The sequence below is a fragment of the Pongo pygmaeus genome, chromosome 14, assembly GCF_028885625.2.
Source record: "Pongo pygmaeus isolate AG05252 chromosome 14, NHGRI_mPonPyg2-v2.0_pri, whole genome shotgun sequence".
NCBI classification, from domain to species: domain Eukaryota; kingdom Metazoa; phylum Chordata; class Mammalia; order Primates; family Hominidae; genus Pongo; species Pongo pygmaeus.
Genome location: NC_072387.2, coordinates 25,973,541 through 25,997,766, shown reverse-complemented (window position 1 = coordinate 25,997,766; position 24,226 = coordinate 25,973,541). Strand labels below are relative to the sequence as shown.

The 24,226-nt window shown below is 37.6% G+C and overlaps 1 protein-coding gene across 8 annotated transcripts in view; it reads right to left on the bottom strand.

Moving 5' to 3' along the window:
- ZMYM2 (zinc finger MYM-type containing 2) overlaps positions 1–24,226 on the bottom strand; it is a 128,067-nt gene that overhangs the window by 68,619 nt on the left and 35,222 nt on the right. For all 8 annotated transcript variants that reach the window (XM_063650558.1, XM_063650560.1, XM_054447228.2 and 5 more), the window contains 3 exons: positions 15,037–15,322; positions 12,833–12,998; positions 11,495–11,707 (listed from right to left, as the gene is read on the bottom strand). In XM_063650558.1, coding sequence (XP_063506628.1) covers positions 11,495–11,707; positions 12,833–12,998; positions 15,037–15,322 — 665 coding nt within the window. The remainder of the gene's footprint in view (positions 1–11,494; positions 11,708–12,832; positions 12,999–15,036; positions 15,323–24,226) is intronic.

Here is a 24,226-nt window from a genome sequence, read left to right as displayed (position 1 = left end):
CAGAAAGGAGCCAGAACTCCCATATCCACTCAGCAATAACAAGAAGCTGCTTCTCCCCCACAGGTGTAGAGAGGCCAAGTAGAGAGGCTGACCTTTTAACTCCACTTGGCAATACCATAGTACTCAAAATGTTCAAGTTTCAAATAAAAAAATCATTTATCATGCCAAACACCAGGAAAACTATAATTTAAATAGAAAAGGACAACCAACAGATGCCAACACCAAAATTACAGAGATATTGGAAATATCTGACAAAGATTTTAAAGCAGTCATCATAAAAGTGCTCCAATAACCAATACACATGTACTTAAAAAACAAATGAAAACACAGAAACTTCTAGAAAATAAATAGAAGATATAAAGAAGAATAAAATGGAAAGAATCAGTGAACTGGAGGACAGAATAATAAAAAGTACCCAACTCGAAAAACAGACCAGGTCGGGGGAAAAGTAAAACAGAGCCTTAGGGATCTGTAGGCTTGTAACAAAACAAAACAAAACAAAAAAAAGTAACATTCATGTCATTGGAGTCCCAAAAGGAAAGGAAAAAGAGGACAGAGTTAGAAAAGTCCTCCAAAAACACTACTGTTTGAAATGTCTCAAATTTGGCAAAAGACATAAATCTACAGATAGAAGGTTAGCAAACACTAGGAAGGATAAAACCCAAAGAAACACCAAGATACACCAAATTCAAATTTCTGAAAACCAAAGATAAAGAAAAAATCTTGAATCTGGCAAGAGAAATGACACATCTGTAGGCGAAACACAGTTGAAATAGCAGCCTAGAGAAACAGTGACAACAGCTCCTCTACTCCACAGACCCTAATCCCATTCACACAAGAAAAGGCCAATTAGCCTAGACTTCCACCCTGGCCGGGCTACAATGTGATGCCTCACCCCAGCACCCTAGCCATGGTAAAGTCAGAAAAGGCCAAGTAGGAAACTTGAACTTCCACCCCACTGGGTGGTAATTAGACACCTTAACCACCTCTACCCTAACTGAGGTGGTCTGACCTAGCAGAAAGTCAGAGCTTTTACCAACAACTTGCAGTAAAGAGGCCAAGACTGACATCACAGAACCTGAGGAGCAGTAAAGGAAAGAATGAAGAAAAGTAAGCAAAAGCCTAAGGGGCCCAAGGAATAAGATTAAATAGACCAACATGTACTTTATGAGAGTTTCAGAAGAAGAGAAAGGGGCAAAAGATTATCTGAAAAATTAATGGCTAAAAACTTCCCATATTTGATAACAGACACAAATCTACAAATCTAATAAACACAACAAATTACATGTAGGATAAACTCAGAGACACACAATAAGACACATTATAATCAAACCATTAAAAGACAAAATATTGAAAGAAGGAAGACAGAAATGGTTCAGCACAAGAAATTCTCAATAAGATTAACCATCAACTTCACAAAAGAAACAACCATGGAGGCCAAAAGGCAGTGGAATAACATTTAAAATAATAGAGAGAAAAAAGCTTTCAAACAAGAATACTATGTCCAGCAAAACTATCATCCAAAACTGAAGGAAAAATAAAGACACACAGATAAAAGGTGGAGGGAGTTTGTTGCCACTAAATCTACCCTACAAAACAAATGCTAAAAGGAGTCAAAGCTTTTTATTGAAATGGAAGGAGTACACTTGACCCAATCTTTAGTAAATATATGGGAGAATACAAAACAAGTATAATTGTATTTTTGGTTTATAAATCCACTTTTTATTTCCTACATGATTTTAAAGACAAATATGCACACAAAATTGTAAATCTATATTACTGGGAATACAATGTTTAAAAATGTAATTTATAACAAAAAGAGGGAACAGATACATAGGAGCAGCATTTTTAAAAGCTAATTAACTTGTTATAAATTCACATTAGATTGAATTATAGGATGTTATATGTAAAGCCTCCCCCACAGTAACCACAAAGAATATATTTCAAAATAATACAAAGACAATGAGAAGGAAATCAAAACAGTGCGTTACAATCAACTAAACATAAAAGGCCGTAATGCAGGAAATGAGATATCAAAAAAAGGTATAGAATATACCGAAAAAAATAGAAAAACGGCAGAAATAAATCATTCCTTATTGGTAATTACGTTAAATGTACATGGATCAAATTATCCAATCAAAAGGCATCATTTTTTTCCTATTCTGTCAATTTCTGCCTTTTGATCGGATAATTTGATCCATGTACATTTAATGTAATTACTGATAAGGAAGGATTTATTTATCCAAAGATACAAACAGGTCAAAAGTAAAAGGATGCAAAAAGATACTCCATGGAAATAAACAGTAACTAAGAGAGTTGTGGTTGCCATATTAATATAAGGCAAAAAGAGCCTTTATGTGAAAAACTGATACAAGAGACAGAAAAATACATACTGAACAAAGGGTCTATTTACCAAGGAGATATAACAAATATAAACATATACATACCAAATATCAAAACCCCCAAAATACACTTAAAACAATTAACAGAAGTAAAAGGAGAAATAGACAATAACTGAGGTAGAAGCAGATAATTGTACAATAATAGCTGGAGACATCAATACACCATTTACAATAGTGGACAGACCATCTAGAAAGAATTTCAACTAAGTAAAGACAAATCTTGAACAACAATATAAACCAACTAGAGTTATTAATAACAAACATATATTGAGTATTCTTGCCAACAACAGTAGAATAAACATTCTTCTCAAATGCACATGGAGCAATTTCCAGAATGAACTATGTTAGGCCACAAAAAAGTCTCAATAAATTTTTGAAGATTGAAATCACACAGAGTATCTTTCCAATGAGCAATGGAATAAAACTAGAAATCAGTAATAGAAGGAACACTTAGAAAATTCACAAATATGGAGATATTAAACTACACACTCTTAAACATGGCTCAAAGAAGAAATCACAGGAAATTTTTAAATACTTAGAGATGAGGGAAAACAAAACTAAAAGAATACCAAAAGTTATGAGATACAACTTAAATAGTAATCAGAGAAAAATTTATTTTAAATTGTAAATGCTTATGTTAAAAAAAAAAAAAAAGAAGAAGAAAGAAAGAAAGAAAGGCCAGGCACGGTGGCTCACACCTATAATCCCAGCACTTTGGAAGGTTGAGGCGAGCAGATTACCTGAGGTCAGGAGTTCAAGACCAGTCTAACACGGTGAAACCCCATCTCTACTAAAAATACAAAAATTAGCCAGGTGTGGTGGCACATGCCTGTAGTCCCAGCTACTCAGGAGGCGGATGCAGGATAATCGCTTGAACCTGGGAGGTGGGGGGGTGCAGTGAGCTAAGATCATGCCACTGCGTTCTAGCCTGGGCAACAGAGTGAGACTTTGTCTCAAAAAAAAAAAAAAAAAAACCTCAAGTAAATAACCTAACTTCTCACCACCTTGAGGAAAAAGACGAGATCACTAAACCCAAAGCCAGCAGAAGAAAGGACATAATAAAGATTAGAGCAGGAAAAATAAAACAGAACAGAAAAAGTGAGAGAAACAAACCCAAAAGTTGGTCATTTTAAAATATCAAGAGAATAGACACAAAGAATAAAATATGGGAGACATTACTACCGGCATTCCTGAAATAAAAAGTAGTACAAGAAAATGCTATGAACAATAGTACATTAACAAATTACACAGCCTAGATGAAATGCACAAATTCCTAAAAACACACAAATCACCAAAACTGACACAAGAAGACACAGAAAACGTGAACATACCTGTAACAAGAGACTCAGTCATCAAAAACGTCCTGGCCGGGCGCAGTGGATCACGCCTATAATCCCAACACTTTGGGAGGCTGAGGCGGGTGGATCATGAGGTCAGGAGATCGAGACCATTCTGGCCAACATGGTGAAACCCCATCTCTACTAAAAATTCAAAAATTAGCTGGGCGTGGTGGCACGCGCCTGTAGTCCCAGATACTCAGGAAGCTGAGGCAGGAGAATTGCTTGAACCCAGGAGACAAGGGTTGCAGTGAGCCAAGATTGCGCCACTGCACTCCAGCCTGGGTGACAGAGCGAGACTCTGTCTCACAAACAAACAAACAAAAAGTCCCAAAAAAGAGAAGGCCAAGATCAGATGACTTCACAGGTAAATTCTACCAAACATTTAAAGAATTAACACCAATTCTCACGCTTCCAAAAATCAGAAGATACAAGATGTCTCACCCACCCCATTCTATAAGGCCAGCATTACCCTCATTCCAAAGACAGATAAAGACATCAAAAGAAAGAAAATCAGAGACCAGTATCCCACAAGAATATAGATGCAAAGATCCTCAACAAAGTACTACTAAACTGAATTCAATATATTAAAAGGATTATACACCATAATCAAGTAGGGATTTATCCCAATAAAAGTGTGGTTCAACATAAAGAAATCAATCCATGTAACATACTACATAAATAAGAGCAAAGATAAAGACCACATGATCATCTCAAAGGCTGTAGAAAAAGCATCTGAAAAATTCAACACCTTTTTATGATTAAAAAAACTGAATAAAAAAAGTAATACAAAGAAACTACTTCAACATACTAAAAGCCATGCATATGAACAACCCATTCTAACATCAGACTCAATGGTAAAAAAAGTATTTTCCTCTAAGATTAGCAACAAGGACGCCCACTTTCACCACATCTATTTGACACAGTATTGAAAATTATAGCCATAACCATTAGTTAAGAAATAAAATGCATCCAAATTGGAAAAAAGCAAAACTATCTCTATTCACAGATGACATGAAACTCATAAAGAGAAAAATACCAAGAAACTCATAAAGCTAGTAGAGCTAACATTCAGTAAAGTTGCACAGTACATGATCAATGTACAAAAATCAGATGTTTCTATACACTAGTAATGTACAATCTGAAAAGGAAATCAATAAAGCAAATCCACTAGAAATAGCATTAAAAGAATAAATAGGAATAAATGCAGCAAAGGAGGTGAAGACTTGTACACTAAAAACCACAAAAGACTGCTGAAAGAAATTAAAGAAGACATAAATAAATGTTATGTCTTCATAAATAAATGCCATTTTCACAGACAGAATAACTTACTATTGCTAAGATGTCAATACTACCCAAAGCAATCTACAGATTCAATGCAATTTATATAAAAATTCCAACAAACTCTTCTGCAGAAATAGAAAAGCCAATCTTCAAACTCATATAAAATTAGAATGGGTCCAGAATATTCAAACAATCTTGACAAAAAACAAAGTTGGAGAACTCACATTTCCTGATTTCAAAACTTACTGCAAAGATACAGTAATCAAAATAGCGCGGCACATACATAAGATCACACATGTAGGTCAGTGGAACATAGAAATGATCTCTGGCCAATTAATATTTGACAAGTGTGATAAGTCCATTCCATAGAGAAAGAATAATCCCTTCATCAACAGGTGGTGGTGGGAAAACTGGAATTCCAGTACAAAAGAATGAAGTTGGACCCCTGCCTCACATAATAAACAAAAAGTAAATTAAAATGGATCAAATACCTAATTAAGAGCTAAACTCATAAAACTCTTAGAAGAAACTGTAGAGGAAAACCATGACCTGGCATTTGGCAACAGATTCTTAAATGACACTGAAAGCACGACCAAAAGAAAACAATGGGTAAATCAAAATTTAAAACTTCCAGCTGGGTGTGGTGGCTCACACCTGTAATCCCAGCACTTTGAGAGGCTGAGAAGGACAGATCACTTGAAGTCAGGAGTTCGAGATCAGCCTGGCCAACCTGGTGAAACCCCAACTCTACTAAAAAAATACAAAAATTAGCTGGACATGGTGGCCTATGCCTATAGTCCTAGCTACTTGGGAGGCTGACGCAGAAGAATCACTTGGACCCAGAAGGCGGAGGCTGCAGTGAGCTGAGATCGCACTACCGCACTCCAGCCTGGGCTACAGACCGAGATCCATCTCAAAAAAAAAGACCGGGGCGGAGGCTCACGCCTGTAATTTTGCACTTTGGGAGGCCAAGGCAGGAGGATCACTGAAGGTCAGGAGTTCGAGACCAGCCTGGCCAATGTGGTGAAACCCCATCTCTACTAAAAATATAAGTATTAGCCCAGGCGCTGTGGCTCACGTCTGTAATCCTAGCACTTTGGGAGGTCGAGGCAGGTCGTGGCTCACTTGACGTCAGGAGTTTGAAACCAGCTTGGCCATCAAGGTAAAACCCCGTCTCTACTAAAAATACAAAAAATTAGCTGGGCATGGTGGTGTGTGCCTGTAATCCCAGCTACTCAGGAGGCTGAGGCAGGATAATTGCTTGAACGCGGGAGGTGGAGGTTGCAGTGAGCAGAAACTGTGCCACTGCACTCCAGCCTGAGCAACAGAGCAAGACTCCATCTCAAAAAAGAAAAAAAAAAAACCAAAAATTAGGCATGGTGGCACACACCTGTAATCCCAGCTACTTGGGAGGCTGAGGCAAGAGAATCGCTTGAACCCAGGAGGCAGAGGTTGCAGTGAGCCAAGATTGTGCCATTGCACTCCAGCCTGGGTGACAAAGCAAGACTCCTTCACCCCAAAAAAAGAAAAAATTAAATTAAATTAAAAAATAAAAACTTCTGCACATCAAAGGACATTATTGAGAAAGTAAAACAAAAACCTATATAATGGAAGACAGTATTTGCAAAACATATACACAATGAGCAACCCAAATGCAAAAAATCTGAAATGCTCTAAAACCCAAAACTTCTCAATTACCAACATGATGCTCAAAGGAAACACTCATTGAAGCATTTTGCATTTTGGATTTTTCAGATTTGGATTGTTTGAATTTAAGTATAATGTAAATATTCTAAAGTTTGAAAAACCTAAAGTCTGAAACACTTTGGGTCCCAAGCATTTCAGATAAGGGATATTCAAACTGTACAAGATATAAAGAACTCCTTCAACTCAAGAACAAAAGTACAAAGGGATACAAAATTGTAGCTATATAGAAGGAGTAAGTTCTATTGTTCCATAGCACTATAGAACGAATACAGTTAACAATTATTATTGGATAGATTCAAAAGGCTAAAAGAATTTCGAATGGTCCCAACATAAAAAAATAATTTTGGGGTGATGGCTATCCTAATTACCCTGATTTGAACATTCCACATTTTATACATGTATAAAAACATCACTCTGTACCCCCTACGTATATACAAGTATTACATATCAACTAAAAATAAAAGAGGGCCAGGCACAGTGGCTCACGGCTGTAATCCCAGCACTTGGGGAGGCCGAGGAGGGCAGATCACGAGGTCAGGAGTTTGAGACCAGCCTCACCAACATGGTGAAACCCCGTCTCTACTAAAAATACAAAAATTAGCCAGGTGTGGTGGCATGCACCTGTACTCCCAGCTACTCAGGAGGCTGAGGCAGGAGAATCGCTTGAACCCAAGAGGCAGAGGTTACATTACAGAGAGCCAAGATCTCGCTGTTGCACTCCAGCCTGGGCAACAGAGGGAGACTCCATCTCAAAAACAAACCAACCAACCAACCAACAAAAAACAGAGAAAAAAGAACTGAACTACAAAACCCAATTCAAAAACAGAGACAGGACTTGAATAGATACTTCTCCAAAGATGATACACAAATGGCCAACAAGCAAATGAAAAATTGCTCATTGGCCAGGCACGGTGGCTCACACCTGTAATCCTAGCACTTTAGGAGGCCAAGGCAGGCAGATGGCTTGAGCTTAGGAGCTCGAGACCAGGCCTGAACAACATGGTGAATGAAACCCTATGTCTCCAAAAAACTATAAAAAATTAGCCAAGCGTAGTGGCCTGTGCCTGTGGTCCCAGCTACTCAGGAGGCTGAGACAGAAGAATCCCTTGAGCCCAGGAAGCACAGGTTGCAGTGAGCCAAGATTGTGCACCTGCACTCCAACCTGGGTAATAAGAGCGAGACTCTGTCTCAAAAAAAAAAAAAAAAAAAAAAAGAAAAATTGTTCATTGTCATTAGTCATTAGGGAAATGCAAATCAAAACCATGAGATACCACCGCACATGCACTAAGATATCTACAAGAAAAATCAAAAGCTTAAAACATGGAAAATAACAAGTGTTGGCAAAGATATAGAGAAAATAGAAGCCTTGTACATTGCTGCTGAGAACATAAAATGGTACGGTTGTGTAAAATAGTTTGACAATTCTTCAAAAGCTAAAACACAGAATTACCCTATGACTGAGCAAATCCACACTCATCCAAAAGAATGGAAAACCAGGATACTTATATCAAATTTATATACCAATATTCACTGCGGCATTATTCACAATAGTCAAAGGTGACAACAAAACAACATCTATCATAGGGACAACAAATCGATAAACAGAATGTGGCATATACATATAATGAATATTATTCATAAAAAGTAATGATGTTCTGATCATGGCTATACTATGGATGAAACTAAAAGCATTATGTTTCAGCTTTCAGGTAAAATAACCCAGATGCAAAAAGACAAATATTATATAATTTCACTTACATGAATATCTAGAATATACGAGTTCATAGAGACAGAAAGTACTAAGTTACCAAGGACTGGGATAGAAAAAAATGGGAGTTACTGGCTAATGTCAGTTTTTGTATGGCATGATGAAAAAGTTTCAGAAAGAGTTAACGGTAGCACAACATTGTAAATGTAACTAATGCCACTCACTTATATACTTAAAAATACTTAAAACTGCAAATTTTATGTTACATACACTCTACCACAATGTTTAAAAAACTTATGAGTTACTTTCCTTCCTTTTTATGCTCTGGAATTGTTTAAATAGCACTGAGATTTTCTTGTTTAAATTTGATGGAATTCCCCTATGAAAATCAGAGCCTGGTCCCTGTTGTGGGGTAGTACTTTAATAATTATCTCTATTTCATCTATAGAAATTTGTCCACTTAATTTTGTCTGCGCTGAAGTCCAGTTGGGGAAATTATATTTTCACAGGAAATTACTCAATCTAGGTTCAACATTTTTATATAGGGCTAAATAAATTAGTTCTTATGACTGATTTTCGTCAAGTTCTTTTGTTTTGATGTTCATATCTACCTTGTCATTTCTTATTTTACGTATTTCTGTTTTTAAACTGCTTTTCCTGATTAACAATTGGGTATTTTTTCCTTGGTTTTTGAAGACCTGATTTTTCAAAGAGGCAACATTCTTAACAATGTTAATACTATTTTAAAATTCCTAATTAGTTTATCCTTTTATCTTTATTTCCTTTCTTCTGTTTCAGTTTATTTTTCTTTTTCCAGGTTTTTCAGTTGACTATTTAATTCATTTATTTTCATTTTTACTGTTTTAAGTATATGAGGAAATGAATTTTCCTCTGGACATTTTTATAAAGCAAATGTAACACTGATACCTTAAAGAATGCACAAAAAAAAAGGACATTACAAACCAATCTTATAAATATCAATGCAAAAGTACCAAATAAAGTATTAGCCATCAGAATGTATGCACACTTTTGAAAAAATAATTATCTGGCATAGTTTATTCTAGGAATACAAGGATGGCTCAATAGATTAGGAAATCTAATATGGCAGTGCCACCTCTTATCCTTGAGAGATATATTCTGAGGCTCCCAGTGGATGCCTGAAACCTTTGATACTATGTCTTTTCCCATAGACACGTACCTATGATAAAGTTTAATTTCTAATTAGCCACAGCAAGAGATTAACAACAATTGGCCGGGAATGATGGCTCACGCCTGTAATCCCAGCACTTTGGAAGGCCAAGGTGGGCAAATCACTTGAGGTCAGGAGTTTGAGACCAGCATGGACAACATGGTGAAACCCAATCGCTACCAAAAATACAAAAATTAGTTGGGCATGGTGGCATGTGCCTGTAATCCCAGCCACTCAGGAGGCTGAAGCAAAGAGAATCATTTGAACCCAGGAAAAGTAGATTGCAGTGAGCTGAGATCGCACCACTGCACTCCAGCGTGGGCAACAGAGCAAGACCCTGTCTCAAAACAAAACAAAAAACAACAACAATTATAGTTAGTTATAATTAATCTCTCTCAAATTATCTTATTGTAGTCTACTCACCTATTTGGAAACTGCAGCTGACTGTGAGTAATTGAAACCACAAAAAACAAAACTTTGCATGAGAAACGACTACTATATAACTCACACCTTAATAAATCTAAGGCCAGGTGTGGTAGCTCATGCCTGTAATCCCAGCACTTTGGGAGGCCAAGGCATGCAGATCACTTGAGCTCAGGAGTGTGAGACCAGCCTGGCCAACATGGTGAATCCCCATCTCTAGTAAAAATACAAAAATTAGCTCAGCGTGGTGGTGCACGCCTGTAATCCCAGCTACTCAGGAGGCTGAGGCAGGAGAATCACTTGAACCCAGGAGGCGGAAGTTGCAGTGAGCCAAAATTACGCCAATGCACTCCAGCCCAGGCAACAGAGCGAGACTTGTCTTTTAAAAAAAAAAAAAAAAAAAAAAAAAAACTAAAGAGGGAAAAGTTCATATAACCTTCTCCACAGACAACAAAAAGATCTTTAAAGCAATAATAATTTCTGATAAAACATTTAATAAATAAATGTATGAAGATTGAAATCACACACAGTATCTTTCCAATGAGCAATGGAATAAAACTATAAATCAAAAAGTCCTTAAAATAACATTAACCTGGACGGGTGCAGTGGCTTACGCCTGTAATCCCAGCACTTTGACCGAGGCAGGTGGATCACCTGGGGTCAGGAGTTCGAGACCAGCCTGGCTAACACGGTGAAACCCCGTTTCTACTAAAAATACAAAAAATTAGCCGGGTGTGGTGGCACATGCCTGTAATCCCAGCTACTTGGGAGGCTGTGGCAGGAGAATCGCTTGAACCTGGGAGGCAGAGGTTGCAGTGAGCTGAGATCACGCCAACACACTCCAGCTTGGGAAACAAGAGCGAAACTCCATCTCAAAAAAAAAAATTATAACAACATTAACCTTAAAATTTAAATATAAACAATATGACCACTTCAAAGCTGAGCTTTAAAAGTTTGAAAAATAGTATTTGCAGCCCCTCTCCAACTCCCAAAAAGGAAATAAATTCACAAGAGGAATCATTCTGATAGCATTTACCATTATATGTAAAATCTTAAATTTACTGCCAATAATCTACATACACAGATGTTCCCTAAGAATGGAGTTACATCCTGATAAACCCATTCTAAGTTGAAAATACCTAGGTCAAAGGTACATTTTAAGACATTTCCAACTTACAACGGGTTTACCCAGACTTAACTCCATCATTATATCACCGAAATGACCTACCTCAAATGAATAAATACAGATGGTCCCTGACTTACGATGGTTCAGTTTTAATGGTACAAAGCACTACGCATTCAGTATGCGCCATATGACAACAATAATGGAATTAAATGAAATTCTAAGATGAATCCAGTTAATAAACACTGTTAGAGTAAAAGTATTACAACACTTTCAAGCACATTCTAAACAATGCCCAATTTTGATTAGAACATGAATTACCTGTTTGTATTCACTGACACAACTTTGACAGCAAAATCTTTTCTGTTGACCATCAATCACCAGAACATTATTTCCAGCACCTTTACTGGGCAAGTACTCTCCACACTGTTCACAGCAATTCATTATTAAACCATTGGCCATTCTATATCTATTAAAGCAGTGGTCACTGCACAGCTTATGAGTCATATTTTTAAAGCTGACTTCATGGCGAATCTAAAAGAAAAATAAACAAAATCTTACAAAACAGATCAATCTGACAAGTAGCTAAATAATAAAGCATTCTGAACAGAAATAAAGATGTACCAATAAGGCTTGTTTGGAGAAAAGTAAAAATGATTTTTTTTTTTTTTTTTTAAAGACAGAGTCTCACTCATCACCCAGGCTAAAGTACAGTGGCACCATCAAAGCTGACTGCAGCCTCAATCTCCTGGGCTCAAGCAATCCTCCTACCTCAGCCTCCCGAGTAGCTGAGACTACAGACACACACAACCACGCCTAACTAATGTTTTTTCTTTTAGGTAGGGATAGGGTCCCACTATGCTTCCCAGGCTGATTTCAAACTCCTGGCCTCAAGTGATCCTCCCACCTTGGCTTCCCAAAGTGCTAGGATTATATAGGTGTGAGCTACTGAGCCTGGCCCCATTTTCATAATTATTTAAATTGTTTTTATACACATAGGAACACATGTATGGCACTGAAAAAAGAAAAAAACCCATCAGTGACATCACTACAAACTTCTCTAGAGGTATCAGAAGATGACAGAAAACCAAGTTTAGGTAGTGGTGATATTAAACTTCATAGACTAAAAATCTTTAGACCAATTTTTTAAAACTATAAATAAAGTACATTTCTCTAGAAAAATGAGGAGGGGAGAACCATTATAAATCATTCAAATGACTTATATACGAACAGATTACTTTTTAACACAATATTAATAATGTGAGCTTATCAAAAAATATTCCAATTGTTCTACTTCTCAGCAAAATTATTTGTAGTAGTTCTTGTGTAGTCTGCCTGCTTGTTTAAATAAATATGTTACTAGACAAAAATCAACCTCAACACTATGGTTTTGTCTGTGAGTGCTCCCAACCTCAAGGAAAAAAAGGCAATTAACACAATGATTTTTCCAAAATCATCCTCTGGGAGAATCAGATTATATAAAAGGATATTTATAAGATAAGATCCTATGGGAGAATCAGATTACATAATAGGATATTTATAAGATAGTCTTTATATATATTCATTTTTAAGGAACTGATAAAAGATTATCTAATAGTTCTTAAATGAAGTTTAAAATATTCCTGTTAGAATTAAATGATAAAGTAAAAAAATACAAACCTCAGTTAGTTTACCACAGATTGTACATCTTGATTTATTTAGAGCTCCTTTAGTAGGATTCTGTTTGTCTTCATAGAGAGATAAACAAGATGTACTACAGAATTCCTGGAAGGACTCACTTGAATCCACTTGAGCAACAATGGTTCCTTTCATTGTAGTTATATCTCTGAAAAATAAGTGGTACATATTAAAATTCCATTTAAAAAAAAAAATCAAATGTAAGAGTCATAAGCGACATTTTTCATTTCTATAGACTAAGTCCTGCAAATCAAACATCACTCTTGGATCTAATAAATCATTTTTATTAGACATTCCTAATAAAATATGTTTGGAAATAAAGACTTTTGAGAAGCAAAAATATTTTATACTATTAAATCTTTGCCACTACTCAATTTATCTTTAAATTCACTAAAAAGGATTTCAAATATTGGGAAAACTGAAAAAAGAAAAGCTGTTATGAGTTATATGGAATTAATGTTGGGGATTAATTTACTGGGGTATAACCTGTTCAATTCCCTCCCCTGGGTAAGCAGAAAGTAAGAGGTCTCCGGGTTATGGGAACACGGTGTGCGTTCTAGAGGGATAACTGAACTTAAGTACACCCACACACCCCATCCCCAAATAACCTGGGTAAGCAGAAAGTAAGAGGTCTCCGGGTTATGGGAACACGGTGTGCGTTCTAGAGGGATAACTGAACTTAAGTACACCCACACACCCCATCCCCCCACACACCCCATCCCCAAATGACCTCACCCACTACTGACCCGGCTCTCCAACAGTAAATAGAAATGTTAGAGAACGACAACACTGCCGGGCGCGGTGGCTCACGCCTGCAATCCCAGCACTCTGGGAGGCCGAGGCGGGCGGATCACGAGGTCAGGAGATCGAGACCATCCTGGCTAACACGGTGAAACCCCGTCTCTACTAAAAACACAAAAAATTAGCCAGGCGTGGTGGTGGGCGCCTGTAGTCCCAGCTACTCAGAAGACTGAGGCAGGAGAATGGCGTGAACCCGGGAGGCAGAGCTTGCAGTGAGCGGAGATCAGCACCACTGCACTCCAGCCTGGGCGACAGAGCGAGAATCCGTCTCAAAACAAAACAAAACAAAAATGACAATACTGATGACCTTTGAAGTTTTCCTTTTATTCTGATTTTCAAGATCCTACACTGTAGTATTTAAATTTACTACTGCAAAGCAATCTGTGTAACTATTATTTCAGTATTTGAATTTATTAAACATGTACAGAACACTAAGCTCTTTGTAAAATTCAAGATCTAAATATAGCTTCACGGAATTGAGCTGCTCCAAGATATGGTACAGAAAGGCCACCAGGCTTTATCTTGCATATAACATACCATACTCCAGCTATTTTTAACCTGCTGTTAAAAAAAAAACCGCAGAAGAGGGCTGGGCATGATGGCTCATGCCTATAACCCCAGCACTTTGGGAGGCTGAGGTGGGCAGATCACCTGAGGTCAGGAATTCAAGACCAGTCTGGACAACATGGTGAAACCTCATCTGTACTAAAAATACAAAAATTAGCTGGGCATGGTGGCGAAAGCCTGTAATCCTTACTACTCAGGAGGCTGAGGCAGGATAACTGCTTGAACCCAGGAGGTGGAGGACCCGGGAGGTGGAGGCTGCAGTGAGCTGAGATCGCACCATTGCATTCCAGCCTGGGCTAGAGTGAGACTCTGCCTAAAAAAAAAAAAAAAGAAAAAGAAAAAAACAGCAGAAGAGAGGATCCTGTCTAAGGCTGGCTAAAAATTGGTACCTGAGTCTTGAAATACTATTTCTAATGACTTAATGTTCAAAACAAACACATATAAAATCCAAAGACTTGCCAATTTTATAATCTTGATCTGAAGATAGTGTAAAATTTAACCAATTTTAATACAGAATCACGCATAAACTGCTTAGCATTTTTATTTGGCTATACGAACTAATTTCTTCTCATTAATCATGTAAATATGTATGTATTGTTACAAAATCAAGGAGTCCAATGGAGATTACAGACAAAATTAATTATAAGGACCTATCTAAATCAACTCCAATGCCTATCCAAACAGGAAGTCTTTTATCCATATGCCACCTGGACTTGATAGGGAAGTTTCCAAAGGTATTACAAATCTGTTTCACTTTTTTTAAATTTTACAACTCCAAAATTCAACTATATGGAATTATGTTGAAAGGTAAACCTTACTTTTTACACATAACACAGAGTTTCTTTGGAGCAGGCTTGTGGGAGAAGGAAGAAAGGCAGGTGGTAGAACAAAAGAGGTGAGCTGATCCTTTTCGTTGATAAGCTGTCTGGCCCTTCTGTAAAGGTTTTTTGCAGTTTGCACAAGTGACTTTAACTGGTTTAGTAGGCTGCTGTTGGGCAGAAGGCTGGAAAATCTGTTTAGGAAGTGAGGCCACTGGTGATAAAGAGTCCACCCCTGGTTGTTTCTGATTACGGGGAAATGAAGCTGACTGGGAGATCCAAGAATCTTAAAAACAAAATGCACAAGAAAGAGTAATGAAACAAGTGTTTGTTTATACATATTAAAATTTATATCAGAGAAATATTAACTTCCCATTTTGTACAATTTTAAGATGTTAATGGAACAGCAACATAGCAGAGAGGTATATAGCACAAGTTTTGGAGTAAGACTGTCACAGTAACAATGCACTATATTCTTTAAAATAGTTAACATTAGATTTTAAGTGTTCTCAGCACAAAAAAATGCTATGTCAGGTAACTCAGAGCTCAATCTAGCCATTCCCACAATGTATATCTACTTCAAAGCAACATGTTGTACACAATAAATAAATATACAAGTTTTGTCAATTTTTAAAAAAATTAATTAAAAGAAAAAAGAATGGTTCACATTCCAGCTCCATCGCTTACAAGATTGGGAAGCTACTTAAACTGTGCCTTACTCTTTAGAGCGCCTGAAATGGTATCAACCTCATGCTAACGGTAAACATTAAATGAGGTAAGACATATAATAAAGCATAATAACTGGCATATAGGAAGTATTAAAAAATGTCACTAGTTATTAAGCAGGAAGTATTCACGTATTTATAAAATATCACTTTAGGCAAGGAACACATATATCAACATTAAAGAATAATAAAATCCTAACTAGAACCTTTGACAAATGTAATGCAAGTCTAATAAAGTTAATAATTATTTCCAAGACGTATTTTTAAGAACCAGCTTTTCCATATATATGTTTAGTTTCATGGCCTTTAAATGTAACACATAATCTCATAGAAAGAGTGTTACACAGAAATGATGGAATTAAACCAATGTATACAGGCATATCTCAGAAATATTTCTGGTTCAGTTCCAGATCACTGCAATAAAGCTAATACTGCAATAAAGCAAGACATGGGAATTTTTTTGGTTTCACAAAAAATGTTATGTTTACACTATAATGTAGTCTATTAAGTGTACAATAGTATTATATCTTTTAAAAATCTACATATCTTAATTTAAAAATACTTTATTGCTAAAAAAAAAAACACTAATCATGTAAGCTTTCATCAAGCTGTAATCTTTCTGCTGGTGGAGGGCCCTGCCTCAATGCTGATAGCTGCTGACTGATCACGATGGTGGCTGCCAATTGGCTGTGGCAATTTCTTAAAATAAGACAACAATGATCTTTACCCCATCGATGAACTCTTCTGCTGTTTGACAGCAACAGCAGTTTACCCACACTAGAGCTTCTTTCAAAATCAGAGTCAATCTTCTCAAACCCTGCAACTGCTTTATCAACTAAGTTTACGTAATACTCTAAATCCTTTGTTGTCATTTCAACAACATTCACAGTATCTTCACCAGGAATAGATTCATCTCAAGAAATCACTCTATTTGCTCAACCATAAAAAACAACTCCTCATCTGTGCAAGTTTTATCACGAGATTGCAGCAATTCAATCTCATCTTCGGGCTCTACTTTTTTTTTCTTTTTCTTTTGAGACAGTCTCTCTCTGTAGCCCAGGCTGGAGTGCAGTGGAGCAGTCTTGGCCCACTGCAACCTCCAGCTCCTGGGATCAAGCAATTCTCGTGCCTTAGTCTCCCAAACAGCTGGGATTACAGGTGTGCCCCACCACACCTAGCTAATTTTTATATTTTTAGTAAAGACAGGGTTTCACCATGTTGGCCAGGCTGGTCTTGAACTCCTGGCCTCAACCAATCCATTTGCCTCAGTCACCCAAAGTGCTGGGATTATAGGCATGAGCCTCCATGCCTGGCCTCATTCAGGTTCCACTACTAATTCTAGTTCTCATGCTATTTCCACCACATCTACAATTACTTCCTCCACTAAAGTCTTGAACCCTTCACCATCACTCATGAGGGCTGAAATCAACTTCTTCCCAACTCTGGTTAATAATGCTGTTTTGACCTTCTCCCATGAATTACAAATGTTCATAAGGGCACTGAGAATGGCGAATCCTTTCCAGAAGGCTTTTAATTTACTTTGCCTAGATCCATCAGAGGAATCACTATCTATGGCAGTTATAGCCTTACGAAATGTATTTCTTAAATAGTAAGACTTAAAAGTCAAAATTACTCCTTGATCCACAGGCTACAGAATGAATACTGTGGTAGCAGGTATGAAAACAACACTCATCTCCTTGTACATCTCCATCAGAGCTCTTGGATGACCAGGTGTACTGGGCAGTAATATTTTAAAAGGAATCATTTCTGCTGAGCAGAAGGTCTCAACACTAGTTTAAACTATTCAGTAAACCATGCTGTAAACACACGTGCTGTCATCTGGGCTTTGTTGTTCCACTGATACAGCACAGGCAAAGTACATTTATCATCATTCTTAAGGACCCTACAATTTTCAGAATGGTAAATGAACACTGGCTTCAACTTACAGTCACTAACTATATTAACCCCTAACAAGAGAGCCATCAGCTGTTTTGTCTACACTGAAAATCCGTTGTTTCATGTTGCCACCTACATCAATTATCTTAGATCTTCTGGAGAACTTGCTACAACTTCTACGTCAGCACTTGCAGCTTCACCTTGCACGTTTATGTTATGGAGATGACTAATTTCCTTAAACCTCATGAACCAACCTTTACTAGCTTCAAACTTTTCTTCTGTTTCCTTATCTCTCTCAGTTCTCATAAAACTGAAAAAGAGTTAGCGCCTAACTCTGGATTAAGCTTTGGCTTAAGGGAATGTCGTAGTTGGTTTGATCTTCTATCCAGACCACTTAAACTTTCTCCACATCAGCAATAAGGCTGTTTTGTGGCTGGGCACGGTGGCTCACACTTGCAATCCCAGCACTTTGGGGGTCTGAGGCAGGTGGATCGCTTGAGCAGTTTGAGAGCCTGGGCAACATAGCGAAAACCTGTCTCCACAGAAAACATTTTTTAAAAATTAACCAGGCATGGTGGCACATTCTTATGGTCCTAGATACTAGGGAGGCTGAGATGGGAGGATCTCTTGAGGCTGTGAGGCAGAGGCTGCAGTGAGCCAAGTTCGAACCACTGCACTCCAGACTGGGTGAGAGACTGAGACTGTCTCAAAAATAAATAAATAAATAAAAGGCTATTTCATTTTGTTAGCATTCCTGTGTTCACTGGAGTAGCAGTTTTAATTTCCTTCAAGAACTTTTCCTTTACATTCACAATTTGGCTGTTTGGTTCAAGAGGCCTAGCTCTCAGCCTTTCTAGGCTTTTCAACATGCATTCCTCACTAAGCCTAAACAGGTCTAACTTTTGATTTAAAGCAAGAGATGTAAGGTTTTCTTCCACTTGAACACTTAGCAACCATTATAGGGTTATTAACTGACCTAATTTAAATATTGCTGTGTCTCAAGGAATAGGTAGGTCCAAGGAGAGGGAGAGTTAGAACACACACAACATTTATCAATTAGGTTCACTCTCATATGGGTACGGTTTATGGCATCCAAAACAATTACAATAGTAACATCAAAGATCACAGATCACAGATCACCGTAACAGATATAATAATAATGAAAAGGTCTGAAATATTGTGAGAATTACCAAAATGTGAAACAGGGACACGAAGTGACCACATGATGTTGGAAGTGTGGCGCCAAAAGACTTACTCGGCTCAATGTTGCCACAAACCTTCAATTTGTGTAAAATGCAATTATCTGTGAAGTGCAATAAACAAAGCACTATAAAATGAGGTATGCCTGTACTGACCAATCCAATGTCAAATTCCTCTACCACTGCAAAGGTTCAGCACAGCACAGTACTGAGGTGTGGTAACTATTAATGCTAGAGGACATCTTTTCTCTTTTGTGCTAAGCTTCTTTAGTGCGTAGTAGGAGTCTCCAGTTTGCTGCACTAGTTGCTGTTCTGCAGGCCTCTCATGGCACTACCAATACCATAACCTATCTTCATTTTGAAACTTTTCAGGTTACCACTTCTAATTTCTACTACTCCGGTCTCTCATAAATTTCTTTTTCCTTTCTAGTTTCTCCTGTATTTTGAACTTCCATACATAAAAGCTGCCCTTCCACAGGAAAAAAATTATTTTCCTTGCAGTACAAAATACAACCAGAGCTTGGGAAAACTTTACTACCAAAACTTTAAAAAGGATGATTTTTTGGTTCTGACCCATTCCATCAACCTAATGGTTTCGAGGGGCTATTCAGATTTTACCTGACTCTATTAATACCCCTAGTTTGAAAAACAAAAACAAGAACACACCAAACTTAGTAGAATAAAGAGTGCATTCTGGAATTCTGTTATTTAACTATCATCACAGTAAATGACCAGTTTCAATAAATGGGTAAAAATCTAATCAACGAGAAAGAAAGTCACTAGAAGAACTGGTAATTCCATCTTAAGAAAGAAAAAAAGGCCTCCAGTCAAAAATTATGCTTGAACATATGTAAAAGAAACAGCTCTTGCCCACACAAATAGTGGCTCCTCGGGGTGTTCTATTTTGTAGGCTTGTCACTTGAATACATAGTTAAAGGAGCCTATCAAAACTTCAGGGCATCTATTGCCTTGACACTGAAAAAAATGGTGCTTCTCTGTTTTCAATTTACATTTGCCCTAGTTTTACATTTTTATTTCCTCCGACATCAAAAAATTTTTTTAGGAATAGAAAAGGCCTAATCATTTTATCTAAACCTTCAATTTCATACAAGGGATTTCATGAAAAGATAGCTGGTAAATTTTCCCAATTAACAATTAGTTCAAGAACCAATATAAATAGCCAAGATTTTATAGCTCTTCATCCATTATTCTCTATTACAAATAAAATCAGCATATAAATGCAAGACCCAATTCATATGTCTCTTTGTGTACAGTTTTTCTGATGACGAGTTTACAGAGTTTGAGTAAACAGGAACACAATTCTTATGATACGGTCTCTTTGATCCAGCAATATTCCTAAAGAAGTAAGTATCCGAAGATGTATACACAAGAATATTCTTAAAAATAATTATCTAAGTAGGAAAAACTGGAACCAAGCTAAATACAAAATAGACAAATTTCACACGCATATATTGACATGAACAAAATTTCAAGATCTACTGCTAGGTATTAAAAGGAATGGCAGGAATGGTTGCAAAACTGTACCTATGCTATGATCTCAGGTTAGAATTATATGTACCATTAATTTTGATTCTCAGTGGTAAGACTTAACATCATTTTCTTTATATTTTTACATATAAGAAAGAAAAAATAGCTATTTTAAAACTAATTTGAGCACTATTTAAGCGGCAAGGTTACAATGAAAGACTAACATACAGTTCATGACAGTATAAATTGCTAAGAGCTTTCTAAAAAGCATTATTACAATGTATTTCTGTAAGTTAAAAATGCTCATACAAACTCACACATACACCCACACACACATACACACACTTCTACCTACCTATAAGGAGTTTTAGAAGTAACAAGAAATTTCAAAACTGAGTAAAAAAGAGCATATTTATTTTAACGCTACTATATACCAGGTATGCATTTTTAAACCAAAAATCGTTAGGGGCATGGGAGTAATCATATCATTTAGCCCAGTAACTTCACTTGTAGGAATATACTCTAAGGAAACAATCAGGAATGTGAACAAATATTTCATCATAGACCTACAACAGCAAAATATGGGAAACAATGTAAAAGCCAAATATGGGAATGTTACATCAATATCCATTGTGCAGCCATTAAAACTTATATAAATAGTTAATGGTACGAGAAAATGCAGTGGAGGAAAAAACAGACAACAAAACTACACAGATCTGCATTTCCACTAGGTTAACAAAATACAAAAAAAGACTAAAAGACAACCACCCAAAGCATTGACAGTGGTCATCTTTACTCAGGAGGACTATGATTGGGTCTCACTGTGTTGCGCAGGCTGGTGTGTGCTGGCTATTAACAGGCACTAGCACAGAGCACTACAGTCTTCAACTCCCGGCCTCAAGGGATCCTCATATCTCAACAGCTCCACACCCTATACCTTCATGCTCAGCTCTCCATTTTTTTTAGACAATGTCTCACTCTGCTGCCTGGGCTAGAGTGTAGTGGCACAATCATAGCTCACTGCAGCCTTGATCTCCCAGACTTAAAACGACCTTCCAGCTTCAGCCTCCCAAGTAGCTGAGGCTACAGGTGTGCACCACCATGCCTGGCTAGTTTTTTTTTGTTTTGTTTTGTTTTGTTTTTTGAGACAGAGTCTCACTCTGTCGCCCAGGCTGGAGTGCAGTGGTGCAATCTCTGCTCACTGCAACCTCCGCCTCCCAGGTTCAACAAATCATCGTGCCTCAGCCTCCTGCGCAGCTGGCATGTACCACCATGCCCGACTAATTTTTGTATTTTAGTCGAGATGGGGTTTCACCATGTTGGCCAGGCTGGTCTCGAACTCCTGACCTCAGATGATCCGTCCACCTTGGCCTCCCAAAATGCTGAGATTACAGGCTTGAGCCACCGCAACCAGCTCTGGCTAGTTTTTTTGATCTTTAGTAGAGACAAGGTCTTGCTCTGTTGCCCAGAGGCTGGTCTGAAACTCCTGAGCTCAAGTGATCCTCCTGCCTTGGTCTCCCAAAGTGCTAGGATGACAGGCATGAGCCACCATGCTTGGCACCAGCTCTTGTTTTTAATTATAGATTTTCTAAGCAGTCTTCAATAATCAGACATTACGTGACAAATAAGAAAAATAACTAGCAATTCATAGAGCATTCTACATTGCCTAGATTTTAGTTACTTCACATTATTCTCCACAATCCCTAGGATAATGAGCCTAAAATGATGACAGAATGGGTCAGAGACAGGCATGTGAGAAAAGCCGATAGACACACACACACATAGAGGAATTGGGGGAGAGGTTAAAGAGGAGAGACATCCACAGACATGTCATGAAAAAGTCACAGAGTTCGTTTTGTTTTTGAGACAGGGTCTCACTTTGTCACCCAGGCTGGAATACAGTGGTGCAATCTCAGCTCACTGCAACCTCTGCCTATGGGGCTCAAGGAATCCTCCCACTTGAGCCTCCCAAGTAGCTGGGACCACAGGTGTGCACCACCATGCCTAGCTAACTTTTCATATTTTCAGTATTTTGTATTTTTTCACCATGTTGTCCAGGCTGGCACAGAGTTCTTATCACTTCCATATTTTAAAGTTTTCACAGAACAAGGCTGCTCACAGAAAACAATTTCAAATAGTCAAGAAAACTATCAACCTTCAAATAAAAAAAAAGGTGGGGGGCTGGGTACAGTGGCTCACACCTGTAATCTCAGAACTTTGAGAGGCCGAGGCAGATGGATCACTTGAGGCCAGGAGTTCGAGACAAACCTGGCCAACATGGTGAAACCCCGTCTCTACTAAAAATACAAAAATTAGCTGGGTATGGTGGCACACATTTATAATTCCAGCTACTAGGGAGGCAGAGGTTGCAGTCAGCCGAGATTGCACCACTGCACTCCAGCCTGGGCGACACAGCAAGACTCTGTCAATAAATAAATAAATAAGAAAAAAAAGTATTGCTTATTTATGCCCTTGAAAAATAATTTTAAAAAAATTTTTAGTAGTAAAATGCTAACTAAAAGCTAAAGATACGTGGTCAAAAATAAACACGGCATTATCGAGTTGTATACATTAAACATATACAGCCTTTTGCATGTCAATCATAACTTTAAAGTAGTTTTAGAAAAGAAAAAAAGGATGATATGTTTGGCTTTCTTCAAATGTGAGAAAAATAAAAGAAAACCTTAGCCAACTCTTAATAAAAAATAAAATGGCTGGGCATGGTGGCTCATACCTAGAATCCCAGTACTTTAGGAGGCCAAGGCAGAAGGAATGTTTGAGCCCAGGAGTATAAGACCAGCCTGGGCAACACAGTGAGACTCTGTCTCTACAAATAATTTTTTTTTTTTTTTTTCAATTAGCCAGGCATGGTGGCTCATGCCTGTGGTCCCAGCTACTCTGGAGGCTGTGGTGGAAGGATCACCTGAGCTCAAGAGGTCGAGGTTGCAGTGAGCTGAGATTGTGCCACTCTACTCCACTCTGGGCGACAGAGAGAGACCCTGTCCCAAAAAATTAACTAATTAATTAAATTAAGCACAGGGAAAGTAGAAATAAATCTAAATGCGGCCAGGTGCAGTGACTCACGCCTGTAATCCCAGCATTTTGGGAGGCTGAGGTGGGCAGATCACCTGAGGTCAGGATTTTGAGACCAGCCTGGCCTGACCAACATGATAAAACCCCATACAAAATACAAAAATTAGCCATGCATGGTGGTGGACGCCTATAATCCCAGCTGCTTGAAAGGCTGAGGGAGGAGAATCGCTTGAACACAGGAGGCGGAGATTGCAGTGAGCCAAGATCGCGCCACTGCACTCCAGCCTGGGTGACAGAGCAAGACTCTATCTCAAAAAAAAATCTAAATGCAACTACTGTACAATATTAAACTGTTCTTTAAGTGTGCTATTATATTAATCTTTTGGTTCTCTAATTTATATACTAAAACACTAGTAAAAATTCTATTAGCAAAAATACATGACAAACAAGATATTAAATTATCACACTTCATTCTTTTGTTTGTTTTGCTTTTTAAATTTAGAGATAGCATCTCGCTATGTGGCCTAGACTGGTCTCAAACTCCTGGGCTCAAGCAATCCACCCACCTTGGCCTCCCAAAGTGGTGGGATTACAGGTGTGAGCCGCCGTGCCCGGCCAAATTATCAGACTTTGGTGATGAATGTAAAGAGTATTTTTTTCTTAAATTCTTTAAATATAAAGTTACTTTATGATTAACTTTTTAGTAATCCACAGAAAAATACTATACACGGTTTTACAATTCTTATTAAAATTCCAAACTTAAGATAAAATTCAATATAATTCACATATTTCACATGATGAAACTAAACAAGGTAATACCAGTTACTACAATGAAAAAAGCAGCAGCCG